Source organism: Trachurus trachurus, assembly GCF_905171665.1.
Source record: "Trachurus trachurus genome assembly, chromosome: 21".
Lineage (NCBI taxonomy): Eukaryota > Metazoa > Chordata > Actinopteri > Carangiformes > Carangidae > Trachurus > Trachurus trachurus.
In genome coordinates this window covers 23,604,438-23,617,431 of record NC_139899.1, presented here as the reverse complement: position 1 = coordinate 23,617,431, position 12,994 = coordinate 23,604,438, and the positions used below count along the sequence as shown (strand labels likewise).

The 12,994-nt window shown below is 40.0% G+C and overlaps 1 protein-coding gene across 1 annotated transcript; it reads right to left on the bottom strand.

Annotated features, from left to right (window-relative positions):
- Nucleotides 1–1,869: 1,869 nt before the first annotated feature.
- On the bottom strand, nucleotides 1,870–6,678 carry dhrs12 (dehydrogenase/reductase (SDR family) member 12). The gene is made up of 10 exons (XM_083996540.1): nucleotides 6,523–6,678; nucleotides 5,545–5,678; nucleotides 5,204–5,286; nucleotides 4,360–4,452; nucleotides 4,176–4,257; nucleotides 3,976–4,037; nucleotides 3,730–3,834; nucleotides 3,537–3,627; nucleotides 2,680–2,817; nucleotides 1,870–2,232 (listed from the first exon to the last, which is right to left on the bottom strand). Exons 1-10 carry the CDS (start codon nucleotides 6,576–6,578, stop codon nucleotides 2,120–2,122), a joined length of 957 nt encoding a protein of 318 aa, XP_083852666.1. The 5' UTR covers nucleotides 6,579–6,678; the 3' UTR covers nucleotides 1,870–2,119.
- Nucleotides 6,679–12,994: the final 6,316 nt, after the last annotated feature.

Below are 12,994 nucleotides of genomic sequence, written 5' to 3'. Positions count from 1 at the left end.
GATTTCAAGCATCAACCAGTCGATCTGCTCACTGGTCTTTGAAAACAGTTCTCAGTACGTTGTGTCCTGCTTTCGGTGGAGCTCTGTGATGAGATTATTTATTATTCACATATCATCAACCTAATCAGAGGCAGCACATTAATACTGTACATGTACCAGATTTGACGGGGAGCTCATGAGCTGTTCTCATTGTAACTGTTATTATATTACTGTATACTGACTTTTATGTCATTGCACTGGAATCGAGAAGCAAGAAAACACATCGAATCGCTGCTGTAAACGAGGAAAACATGTCTTTTTTTATTATTATTATTATAATTATCATGTCTGTGCTTTAATGATCAGATAGTAACTGAGCTGATTTCTTCGGATGTTCACAACCCACTGAATATTTTCCAAAGATGTTTGATATTAAGATTGAAGAAGTGAATCATTGTAGTTTTGATTGTTTTCAGAGACAGCACATCCACAGCTCCTCCATAAAGGTACATTCACAGCAGCTGTTAACTGAGTGTGAACCTGAGGGTACAGATATTTTTAAAGGACCATACCAGTGTTTTTCTGACGTTTCAGCTCCCTAACTATAAATCCTGTACGTTTAGCTTATTTTTTTTTTTTGCTGATCAGTTTCTAATGCATGGTGAACTGATTTCAGTTCTTGCATGTATTTATCCAGTGTTTCCAGCTAATTGGCAAATCACTCTCTACTGGAATTAATGTGAAACTGTGGCTGCCTGGAGGGACTGTTAAAAGAAGAAGATTAGAAGAAAAAACCCATCCCAGAGCTAAATTACAATAGAGATCAGATCAAGTGTGTTTGATTTAAATGGGCATGGTTGCTGGTGCAGTCCTTTAAATGTAAAAACCCAGACTACAACATGACCAGATAAACAATACTTACACTTTTGTTGCAGTGAAAAGAAAACTCATCTGAGGCCAGTTGTGACTGTTATTGTAATTTTGTGTGTATAAATAATATATTAAAAGAGCCAGGTGTTTTCACCTTTCTGACCAGAATTGTGTTTATTTTCTGCTTCTTTGAAAACATACTTTGTCTCAATGCTGGTGAATATCAAAGTAATTAAAATACATTTACATTTTCATGAATTAAGCCAAATTTGTTCTAAATTGCTGAACAAATGTCCTTTTAGTTCCAAATTAATACACACTTTGTCTTTTGGTTCATAATGAAACAGTAAGAACTACAGTATTTTGGCTATTTGACACATTTCCATATGTACTGTAGGTCCAAATCAAAAAATGAATTTGGCATAAAACTGAAACAAAAACAGTCAATGCTCACTTTTAAACTGCAAGATGTTTGATATTTTGACTTGATAAATTACAGAAATGATTAACTGTTTGTTAAAAAGTGTTCATTGATGAAATTTATGTCACTTGTCTCGTCAGCTACAGATTTTTTCAAGGTTTTACACTAAATTGTCTTCATTGAGTGAAACCTTTGAGTATTTTTGTGAAATATAAAAATGAGGAAACTTTGTCTGTGCAGCTTGTTGAAGGAGACAGACATTCATCTCAAGAATTTAGTGAAATTTAACAAAATATTACACATAAATGTATATCAAAGGAGGTTAAATCGAAAGCAACTGAACTTAGTTATTTGTCTAGGAAGACGTTTCACCTCTCATCCAAGAGGCTTCATCAGTTCATGTACGCAGCTGACCAGGCTGGGACTGGTCCTGGTCCAGCCTGGTCAGCTGCGTACATGAACTGATGAAGCCTCTTGGATGAGAGGTGAAACGTCTTCCTAGACAAATAACTAAGTTCAGTTGCTTTCGATTTAACCTCCTTTGAAATACTATGACCTGGACAAATGAGAATATGCACCGACATAAATGTATAGTTAATTAGCATTTTGTTAAACGTACATTAAAGCATCTCTGAATAACACATTTCTCCCCATAGGCTGTATAAATACAATATGCAGCATTTTATATTAAGAGAAAAGGCTGCAGCATCTGTACACAATTGTTCTTTGAGGTATCACAAAAGTATAAAAAAAAAACTCTCTTGTATATTGAAACAATTGCAAAAGACGTGATTATGTAAACATTAGTAACTATTAATGAGGAGTGCTTGGTGTATGTTTGGAGTGATGTTAAGGTTTGAACTTGAGGGCGAACTCCTCCAGCGCAGTCAGAAGTTTCTCCTCCTCCTGCGGCGTGGACCTGGACGAGGCCAACGGCAGGTGTGTCGCCACGGCTTTACGATCTGGAGGAAACATCACAAATACATATGAGACGACAGGAGAGACAATAAAGGTATAATGCAACTAAATTAACTGATCACAATAGACAGGAAGGCATCGTTCTTCATCGCTGTACTTTTACTTTAATGTTCTTTGTGCTAAGATACTTGTAGGTAATTTTGAATGTTTTCAGTGCAGGACATTTACTTAGAACAGAATATTATTATTATCTGGACATTGCTGGACACTTGGGGCCATGAGTTGTAGCTGCAAACACAACATTGGCATGAATGTTTGATCTGAAGCAACATTATCATTTATCTCCTTTTAAGTCTAGTTTGGTCTCTTCCATCTCCTGATGTAAACAACTGGCTCTCTAGCAGCTGGATATTTCTCCAACTGCTGTTAAACTTTGACAGCTGTAACAAAAGAAAAGAAAAGAAAAAGACAGAATGTGATTTGTTTCTGACCCTGGAAGAAGAGTCCACTGGGCTGCTTCACGGCAGCAGCGGACGCAGCGAGCCACACTATGGTGTCAGCGCCCATGGCCTCCGTCCTCAGTCTGGTCTGCATCTTAGCGTGGAAGGACGGCATGGACGTCTGGACGGCTACAGGAGGAGAGCAAAAGTGAATCAAAGAGGAAACATTTTCTCTCATATTTACAAGTTATTCAGCTATAATTCTTTTAGTGATAAATGAATTGAGGAGGAAGAGATGCAAAGTACAAAATGGATGGAGATTATTTTCAAACGGGCTGTTGCTTTGGTATTTTCTAGGGCTCTCAAAGTTAGCTCAGTGAAAATGTGTCAATGCAAATTCCTTCAAATGCCACTGTGTTTTTGATGCATGATTAACGCATGTTAATTAGTCACTGGAAATTAATCAGCTGCAGTCAAAAGCTGAACCTTCTCTCCTGACAGTTTCCACTCAAAAGGCACTTATTTGAGCAAATGTTATTCTTTGTAAAAAGCCTTTGAGGGTTTCTGGAGCCTATTCGTCATTGTTTTTTTTTATTTTTTTTGCTTAATGTGTAATGAGACTTAACAAATAAAAACCTGCAATTAATTTGCAATTAAACAGGAGGAACTGTGTATGTGTTTTTTCTTTCATGATGAATATTATTATTATTATTATTATTATTATTATTATTATTATTATTATCATAGTTTATTCTACTCAGTTGTATTTAGATGACCCTGCCTATTATTGCCACAAAAAAAAGACAATGTAAGTATTTGCATCTTCTAATGCACTTTATATTCCTTTACTATGCTAAAAATAACACAACATGTATGATATAACATAAAACAGAAAATGATCTGTTTACCTGGTGTGTCGGCCCAGCCTGGGTGCATGGAGGAGAAGTGGATCTCTTTGTGTTGAGAAGCCCATCTCTCCGTCAGGATCACCTGCTGCCTCTGCCATGGCGACAGACAACACAACAGACACACCTCAACAAACACGGATACACGACACAATCACATCTGTTCAAACAGCTGCTGTCAATCAGTCTCCAGTACTTTGTTCTGAGCGTAGGCCATGGTGCCGTCAAACGTCCCCTTCTCAAACTGGAGGTCGTCCACGTTCATCTTCTGTGTGAGCATGCCGCCCGACGACACCGTCACCTGAGAGCAGGTGGGAGCAGATATTTGATTTTTACTTTTAATAAAATGTTAAATTCACATGTAAATCTGCGTCTTTAGGCAGAAAGCTGACAATGTCTGTGAGGCCTAAACTGTTCAGTTGAAATATGAAACTGAACCAACCACTCTGGGGTCTTCAGCCTTCTTCAGTGCAGGTATCAGTGCAGTGGTGAGGACGTATGTACCTGCAAATACATAAAGAGGACAGTTCATTCACACTTTGCTCTTGACTTCATCTTATAGAGTCTGACTTTTTCTTACATGTATTCTTTATTTAGACAAAGTCATTTCCAGTATTAAAAAAAACAACAACTGTTCATTACCAAGTGTATTTGTAGCAAAGTTCTTCTCCAAACCCTCCTCTGTTAACTCTCTCTGGTTGACCATGCAGCCTGCATTGTTGATCTGGTGAGACCGACAAGTGATTTACCAAAATTACAATAAAAAGCTGTGTGTGTGTGAGAGAGACAGAGAGAGAGACAGAGAGAGAGACAGAGAGAGACCCACCAGCACATGGACACTGTTGTCTTGTGAGAAGTTGTGGGCGAACTGCCACACCTGCCTCACACTGGACATGTCGACCACGTGGACGTGAACGTCCTGGGAGTTTAAAAAAAGGAAAACAACAACAACAACTGTCAAACCTCGGCCCATACACACTGAAATATGACTTTATAATCAAATGTGTGGTGTGAATCTGTTGATTATTCTACTAAAAACCAGGGAATAGTAAAAATGGCCTGTGGGTTAATGTGATGTGCACTACAGCCTCTTGTTTATCCAATCAATGGTCCAAAAATCCATAAATATTCAATTTACAGTGGCAAAATTTGGACAAAAGCAGTGTATTCTCAGACTTTCGATGCAGGGAACACAATAAGTAAAAAATGTTTTGCTCGCTTAACAGTTACTTAATTGTTCAGATCGGACATTTTCAAAAGAAATAGTTTCACCTAATGATTTATTACCACAACAAAAACCCTGTGGACAGCTAATGATGTCATTAGATCATGTTCATTTAAACCTTATGATAATTTGCTGTATGCCTTTGTTTGAAGCTTATCTTGCTTTAAAACTCAGTTAGATCAATAAGAATGTATTGAATAAAGATAAATAACAACTTTCCCTCAAAGCTGAAAAACAAAAGTGCATGCATCAGTCCCTGGTCCACAGGGACCTCTGCTGGACAAACCATGTAACAACATCACAGTCTAAAAGACCTGCACAAGTTCAGTTCCCTTTAGAAACATGGAAAGAAAATCCACAAAATCTAAAAATCCCAATTAGCAAATAAAAAAAAGAAAAAAGAAAAGAGAGGATGACACACCTTTTCATGTGACTTATTTCTCACCTGATTTTTACTACGTTCCACGATTTCATCTTTGGCTGCGTCTGCTCGGCCTTTGTTCCGACACACCATGTGAACAGTTCCTCCTGAACACAACACAACACAATATGAAATATATAATTGATAAAACAGGTACAAGTCAGTTATCTGATAAAATAGTGATAAAACAAAAAGCCAGGGAAGAAATGTGAGTCTGGGTTTAGTAGAAGATAACACTGTGAAAATATAAATGAAATACAATCTATATGACCCTATTGATAAAACACTTCCTGGTTGTTTAAGCAAACCCAGCTAATGTTAAAAAAAAAAATCCTGACACATGACTCCTGATGATGAACACTCACCTCTGTTGGCGATTTCCTGTGCTGTGGCTTTTCCGATGCCACTGTTGGCCCCTGTTATCATGAAGGACCTCCCGCTCAGGTTCACGTCCAGGTCTGAGGGAGCAAAATGCTTCGCTGCAGCTTCATAGCCACCTCTGTCAGGAGCAAACAGGAGGACAGTGAACGCACCACACAAACAAACACATGCACCAGCACCAACTTATTAGGCAGGTGTCATTTGGGGAGACATTAGGACATCATAGCAGCATACGAGCAATGAGCACTAAAAGCAGCAGTGCCATTAAAACTCATTTCAAAGTGTCAATTAAAGGAAGTGATCACAGTTATTTCTGAAAGTGCAAAAACAGTGCAGTCAAAATTTGTCTTCTTTGTCCGCTGCAACATATTAAGTAAATGAAATGTAAATGTAGCATTGAACAAACAAAAATATATGTCTGGTATTTGGAAACTCACTTAAATACAAATGGTAGCCTACAACCTGCAGAGGCTTTGTTTCAATACACACTAGTCCCTATCAATCCATTTACTGAAGTGATGTTGTCACATGTGTAACACTGTTGCTGTTGTGAGTGTTCACTAATGAATGTGCACTTTTGTCTACCATGTGTTTTTTATAGATGTCTTATTCGCCTATATAGATATGGCATGCATTTTTGTCGTTTACACCCATGTAAAAACCAATAAATCAAAAATACCAGCAGTGTTTAACAATAATTCAGGAAGTTGTAATTCATTGATTGACTTACAATTAACAACTTTCTGAGGCTTTTTTATTATATTTTTTTCTGAAGCCCTTTTCAACCAGTTGCAGTCATGTAAAACTAACACAGGTAGGCCCTATTATCACTAACTCAGCAACATATGGTTTCAACCTTGTTCTTAGGCTTAAGAAAGAAGATTAGGTAAATGTTGCGCAAACCTCAAACACTACAAAACCTTAGTTGAGACATCTCAGTGGAAATGATTCGCTGCACTTACTTGGTATATTCCTGGAGTCCTTTAACGAACCACACCGCGTTTCTGTAAATCGACATTTTGTACAAAAAAAAATGTAAAACGCTCTTCTTCTCAGATTGCTGCGGCGTTAACGGCGGCGTGAACACAGAGGACACAGTTCAATGTTTACGTTTCATAAGAATGACTGAGCTTGTTATGTAGTAATGTGGGCGTGGTGGATGTCATATGCGCGTGTGACCCCCGGAAGTAGACGGGAAATAAACAACAACGTGGTGGTAGCGCCGCCCAGTGGTTGCCTGAGTTTCTTTGTTTATTACTACTAGTAACTCTCGTATTGTAAGCGGCCGCAGAAGCAGCTTCGTGCGTGGAAAAATAAACACAAACATTAGTGATTTTTAATTAAATACGTGTCATTACAACTACAGTGGACGCGTGCAAGTGTAGATACTTAAGCCAGTGATTCGGCGGAGACCGACAGTTGTCAGGATGGCCGAGTGGTCTAAGGCGCCAGACTCAAGGGTTACACCTTCCTATGAACAGGGACTTCTGGTCTCCGAATGGAGGCGTGGGTTCGAATCCCACTTCTGACATGACTTTTGTTTGCCCCATAATCCATCATGTTTCTGACCTATGAATAACAACAAGGGCGCACACATATAATAGGCCTATAATCCGTTTTTTTCTTTTTAATCACGGATACGTTTTACAGCGTCGGCTAACTAATCCAATCTGTAAATAGCTTGTAGATGTTTACAGGATATTCTTTATGTTTTGAATATTGGGGGGTTGTATTGTTATTCTTATTTTTATGATGTTTCTATTTGTGGAATGCAGCATTGTAGCACTGATCCATCAGATCAAATCTGATTCTCACCCCAATTACTATAGGCTACTGTAAAGAATTATTATTATTTTATTATGTATAGTTTGTTCTTTATATTTTGCAATTTTATTATGTATAGGTTGTTCTTTATATTCTTATTCTTTCTATTCTTATACTATATGTTGTTATCGTCACTGTGTGTCTGTGTAATGCTGCTGCTGCACTGTAATTTCCCAGCTTGGGATCAATAAAGTCTATCTATCTATCTATCTATCTATCTATCTATCTATCTATCTATCTATCTATCTATCTGGCTTGTAAATATTAACTGCCATATGTAAATATAGTTTATTGCTATTGACAGAATCTAGATGTATGAATATTTATTATTGAATAAATAAACAATACATTTAAAATATATATGTTTTTTTCAGTTTGTAAAAAATGTTTGAATAGTGGTTTTGTGCAGAATCACATAGCCAAGTTTCCCTGTTCAAAACTTTGAGATGTACTGTAGACAAATTACGTAATTATCTTACAAAATTTGAAGTCGAAATTAATTTTTCAAGGCTGTAGTGGGGGACTTAATTTAATGTATTATTAAATCCAAAGTCGTGAAGTGTAAGTGACCACAATCCATAGAAAAATTGACGGAAAAGTTTATGTAAAGCTTGTCAAGGGGGTAGATGTGGCGATACTACAGCAGCAGCGCCCCCTGCTGACGACGGCCGGGAAATAAAATCTCAGAGCGGTCTCCCATCCAAGTATTGACTGGGCCCGACCCTGCTTAGCTTCCGAGATCGGACGGTATTGGGCGTGCTCGGGGTAATGTGACCGTAAAGAAGAGCTCGAGATATCGAGGCATTTTATAGATGACACTGCACTACTTCACACTACTTCCTGTGAACTGTGTATTCGTGTCGACAACGTGACAGTGCTGCTAGTGGTGGTGATACTGTTTGTTCATTCGACATATCAGACCCAATAAATTAATCAGTCGCGATTGATCCTTCAGTTTTTACAGTGGCAAAGTGTCGCTTCATTCAGTTTTCAGCGGTGTTGTCACACGAGTTCATAAAGAGTTGTTAATAGTATCCATTTAAAGACGTGTATCGATGATCATTACCGAGCAGAGAGTCAAACAGCCTTCGAGCGAGCGTTTCAGCACAATTGTCAGGATGGCCGAGCGGTCTAAGGCGCCAGACTCAAGGTGACAAACCTTCCTGTGAACGGGACTTCTGGTCTCCGAATGGAGGCGTGGGTTCGAATCCCACTTCTGACAATACTTTTCTGTCCCCACTATGTGTATGTTACACAAGATGTAAAGACTCAATCAGCCTCACAACAACGTAGTACCAACACGTGTACATGTTTTCTGTTCTTTGGCACATTGAAACCATAACATTTTCTATTTCTTTAATAAAACAACCGTAACCCTAACATCTAGTAAAAAAAAAAATCTAGTCTTTTTTTCCATTAAAGTCCAATTTGTAAAGGCCTCAAAAGCAGCAATTAATATATTAATTTATGATTAAGAAATATTTTACAAATTTGCAGCTTTCTCTCTTGCTATTACGAATAAAAACAAATTACAGGTTGCTGAGTTGTGGGAAATCATCCAGAGACCAGGATGATACCCTAGCATAGAGTCCCATCTGAAAAAAGAATAAGAGAAAAGAATATACGAACGGTTATTTTTTATCCATATATTTCTGCATACAACATTTTTTGTTTTGTTTTGTACCTTCCCCATATAAAGGTGAATTGCAAACAATTTAAGACACAAACACAAAATAATAGGCCTATATAGTAGGCTACATCAACTATTTTTTTCTTTTTCCTATTTTACTTTTATTCTGTCTTTCTTTTATTATTTTATTGTGCTTTTATGGCGATATGGATCCCCTTGGGTCTGAAATAAAGAAATGAATGAATAACATACAGTATTAAACTATTTGCATTTTGTATATAAAAAAAGTTCTGTGGTGTGTGCGATGTAGGCCTACTTATGTTTTTACATAGGCTATGTAGTGTATGTAGACACGTGTTATTTTGTGTTATTTTTATTATTTTTAAATAGGCTAACAGTGGCTGTATGTGTCCAAGAAAAATGATCTCCATGAAAAAAAGTTATTTCTCTTCTTCTACAACCAGTGTTTTATGCTGATGTTCCTGGTCAAAATGAAATATCTTAAGTAGGACTACATCTACCTATGGCAAAGCAAGAAGAACAACAGCTGCAATAGACACAACAGTGCATTTTTGGAGTTGTTTTCATCAACCTCCTGGATCTCAACATTTGGAGACTGTAGTAGCTGAATGATTCCGGTAGATGGCAGTGATGCCTCCACCTTAATGTCAGTCACAGAAGAAGCGGGACAGACGCACCTGTGCAGGTACTGGGTCTAATTAACCCGTATTTAATAGCGCAGCTGTGCAGCACCGTCAGGTCCTCAGTCACTATCTTTGTCTTCTGTGTCGTTTGACGGCGTGGACGAGGCAGCGTCAACCGTAGAGCTACCATGGCGTCCGCACTGATGGCTTGGGTTTGGATCGTTCTGTCTCTAGCCCAGCTCAACAACGCAGAGAGCCACCGGTACGCACACGGACGTCTGGCCGGGCCCGACGAGGGTTTCCCAGCGCCGGTTTGGTATTTCCTCAAAGGTAAAACCTTCAGCTCACACACATTACTGCTTTACAGACACATTTAGGTTTTTAAGTTTGGAAAATTGGGGGTAAGCAAACAAACTTGGTCCAAGAAGTAGTCGAATTGATATACTTTTCCTTTTTGTTAAACATGGCACATTTTAAAATTACCCTTAACCTATTTTGTTTCTCAACATCGGTGCAACATTCAATGTGGCATTCAATTATGTTTTGAGTTTGTTTTGCCCTTTTGGATAAGAACTTGGGCAGGATAATGCATTTAAAAAAATAAAAAAAGGTCCATATTGTAATTAAATCCCTGGCTAGAGCTGCCATGTGTTATATCTCCTGGCTGCCAATTAAGGCTTTTATGAATATGCATTAGGCAGGTGGTTGGTGATTTTACTTAAGATGACTCCCTCCACAAAAACCACCTGTGGTAATGTTGTTGTTTTATCACTTATTTTTGTATGGACTAAACATGCAGTATTCCTCCTTTCATTAATGATGTTTGGAAGTACCAGAAGCCAGATGTGTTAGGCTACTGTTGGGGAAACAACAAGAAAAGCAAATGGCAGTTTGCTTTTATAGTTACAACCTCTCATCAAAGCCTTTTCAAATGTGTTTGCAAAGGCTTTGTAAATTGGCTTTAATTGTTTCTCTTGTTGCAGGGGAGGGAAAAGGTCCAGAAACGTCGGATTTAAACCAGCTGAAATACCGCTGCACTAATGAAGCGCTCCTCTTGCGCTTTTCACTCATCCGATACACAAACCTGCATCTTGAAGGTAGGTTTGACTCAAAACTCCTGCAGTATGTTTTTGCCTGAATGGCTCATCAAAAATCTAATTTGTCTTCCAATCTTTTCCATAGATGGGCCCCATTTATTGTCGCTGCAGGATGACTGTCATAGTTCGGTTCAGATCTATAGGCGGTGGATGTTGGTGAAACTTCCATATACTGGTTGCCACACAGGAATAAAGGTAAAATGTATCATTCTTTCCCAACTAATGACTAATAATTGACAGATTCTGAGGAATTTTAATGATACTTTGCATTATGGGTCCAACTTGACGTTAAATAATGATTTAATCAAACCCACAGACTGGGGAAGGAGTTGATTCCCATCCATTGAAGCTCCATTATTTTGACCAACTGCTGAAGGAGAATATGACAGGCATGGCTGTCTGTGATGGCGCAGAAACATCACCTCAGGCAGTCTCACCACTGGTAGCTTGTGGAGCTGCACGAATTACTGTGGCATTGCCACAAGGCGCAAAACTGAAGAAAGTGAATGACCTCGGTAAGGACCAGCCAAACAATACACAGTTGGAGGTTATGATTAAACTGACTGTTGGTTTGAGCAGCATTTTACAGCAATCTGCACACTCTGTCTTGTGTAGATTTTTGATCATAGTTAACTGGAAATAGCATGGCAATTTTAGGAGATGGTTGATTAGAGGGGCATTTGGGGTGGTAATCGCCACAGAACATCAACCTGTGGAGGCCTAATCTAGACGATCAGTATGCAACCAGTAGAACTATGAAGTAAAATTTCTGTCAAATTACTCAATATGATGTGAAAACACTTGAATCTTTTTTCTTTTTTCCCCCTTTTTTGCAGGTCTTCTCACCAGTGAGGAATACTTGGTCAGACAATGGAAGACCTCCAGTAAATTATTTGTGGTGATATCAAAGATACCAGAGAGAGTAAGTGAACTACAAAACATTCCAAAAATCATGTATTTTTAAAATTACCATGAAAACTAATTGAGGATTTCATAGGATTCTGGCTTTGAACTGATTTATGTCGACGCTACTGGGAGGCTGTATGCAGTGCTGGCAGCTTGTTCTTCACTACCAAAAAAAGCTGGGAAAGAACGTGTGAGAAGAGCTGCACAAGAACCAGATGTATACAACACGTGGGGCTTTGATGAGGTTCCCACTGAACCATATAATCCACAAAATCCACAAACGACGGAAACGACACCAACCACAGCCAGCTCGGAAACAACCACAACCAGCTCGGAAACAGTTATTGACTTTGCTCCAACAGAGGGAGAGGGAGACTTCAATGAATTTTGGGGTTTTGAAGAGATTCCTGAGGGACCATACACTGGAACAGATGTAGAGATTCCAGGGTCTCCTGCTACACCAACCACAGCCGTTACAGAGACGACGACCACCACCACCACTTCTGCTACGCCTACGACGACAACCACCACTTCTGCTACGCCTACGACGACAACCACCACCTCGGCTGCGCCTGCCACAACAACCACCACCACGACCGCGCCTACAACGACAACCACCACCACCTCTGCTACGCCTGCCACGACAACCACCACCACGGCTGCGCCTGCCACGACAACCACCACCACGGCCGCGCCTACGACAACCACCACCACGACCGCACCTACGACAACCACCACCACGACCGCGCCTACAACGACAACCACCACCACCTCTGCTACGCCTGCCACGACAACCACCACCACGGCCGCGCCTACGACAACCACCACCACGACCGCGCCTACAACGACAACCACCACCACCTCTGCTACGCCTGCCACGACAACCACCACCTCGGCCGCGCCTGCCACGACAACCACCACCTCGGCCGCGCCTACAACAACTACAACCACGACCGCGCCTACAACAACTACAACCACGACCGCGCCTACGACCACCACGGCCGCGCCTACGACAACTACAACCACGGCCGCGCCTACGACCACCACGGCCGCGCCTACGACCACCACGGCCGCGCCTACGACCACCACGGCTGCACCTACGACCACCACAGCTGCGCCTGCCACAACCACAACGGGCACTGCTTCTGCCACTTCTACAGCAAGCGCCTCTACTACACCACCAAGCGCCTCGTCCACCACGTCAAGTGCCTCCTCCACGACAACATAGGATTGAGAAAGTGTACCTCAAGATTTTTACCGGGGGGGAATTTTATGTTTGTAAAATATGATGGAATATGTTTGTAATAAAGTTAATGTTTTGAGAAAAGTCTGT

Bases quoted from the DNA above. Each gene is read 5' to 3' on its own strand.
- dhrs12 (XM_083996540.1), bottom strand. From the start codon at position 6,578: ATGTCGATTTACAGAAACGCGGTGTGGTTCGTTAAAGGACTCCAGGAA. The intron at 5,679-6,522 runs GTAAGTGCAGCG...TGCTCCTGACAG, and splicing joins GGACTCCAGGAATATACCAA to AGGTGGCTATGAAGCTGCAG. The intron at 4,258-4,359 runs GTGGGTCTCTCT...CGGTCTCACCAG, and splicing joins ACAACAGTGTCCATGTGCTG to ATCAACAATGCAGGCTGCAT.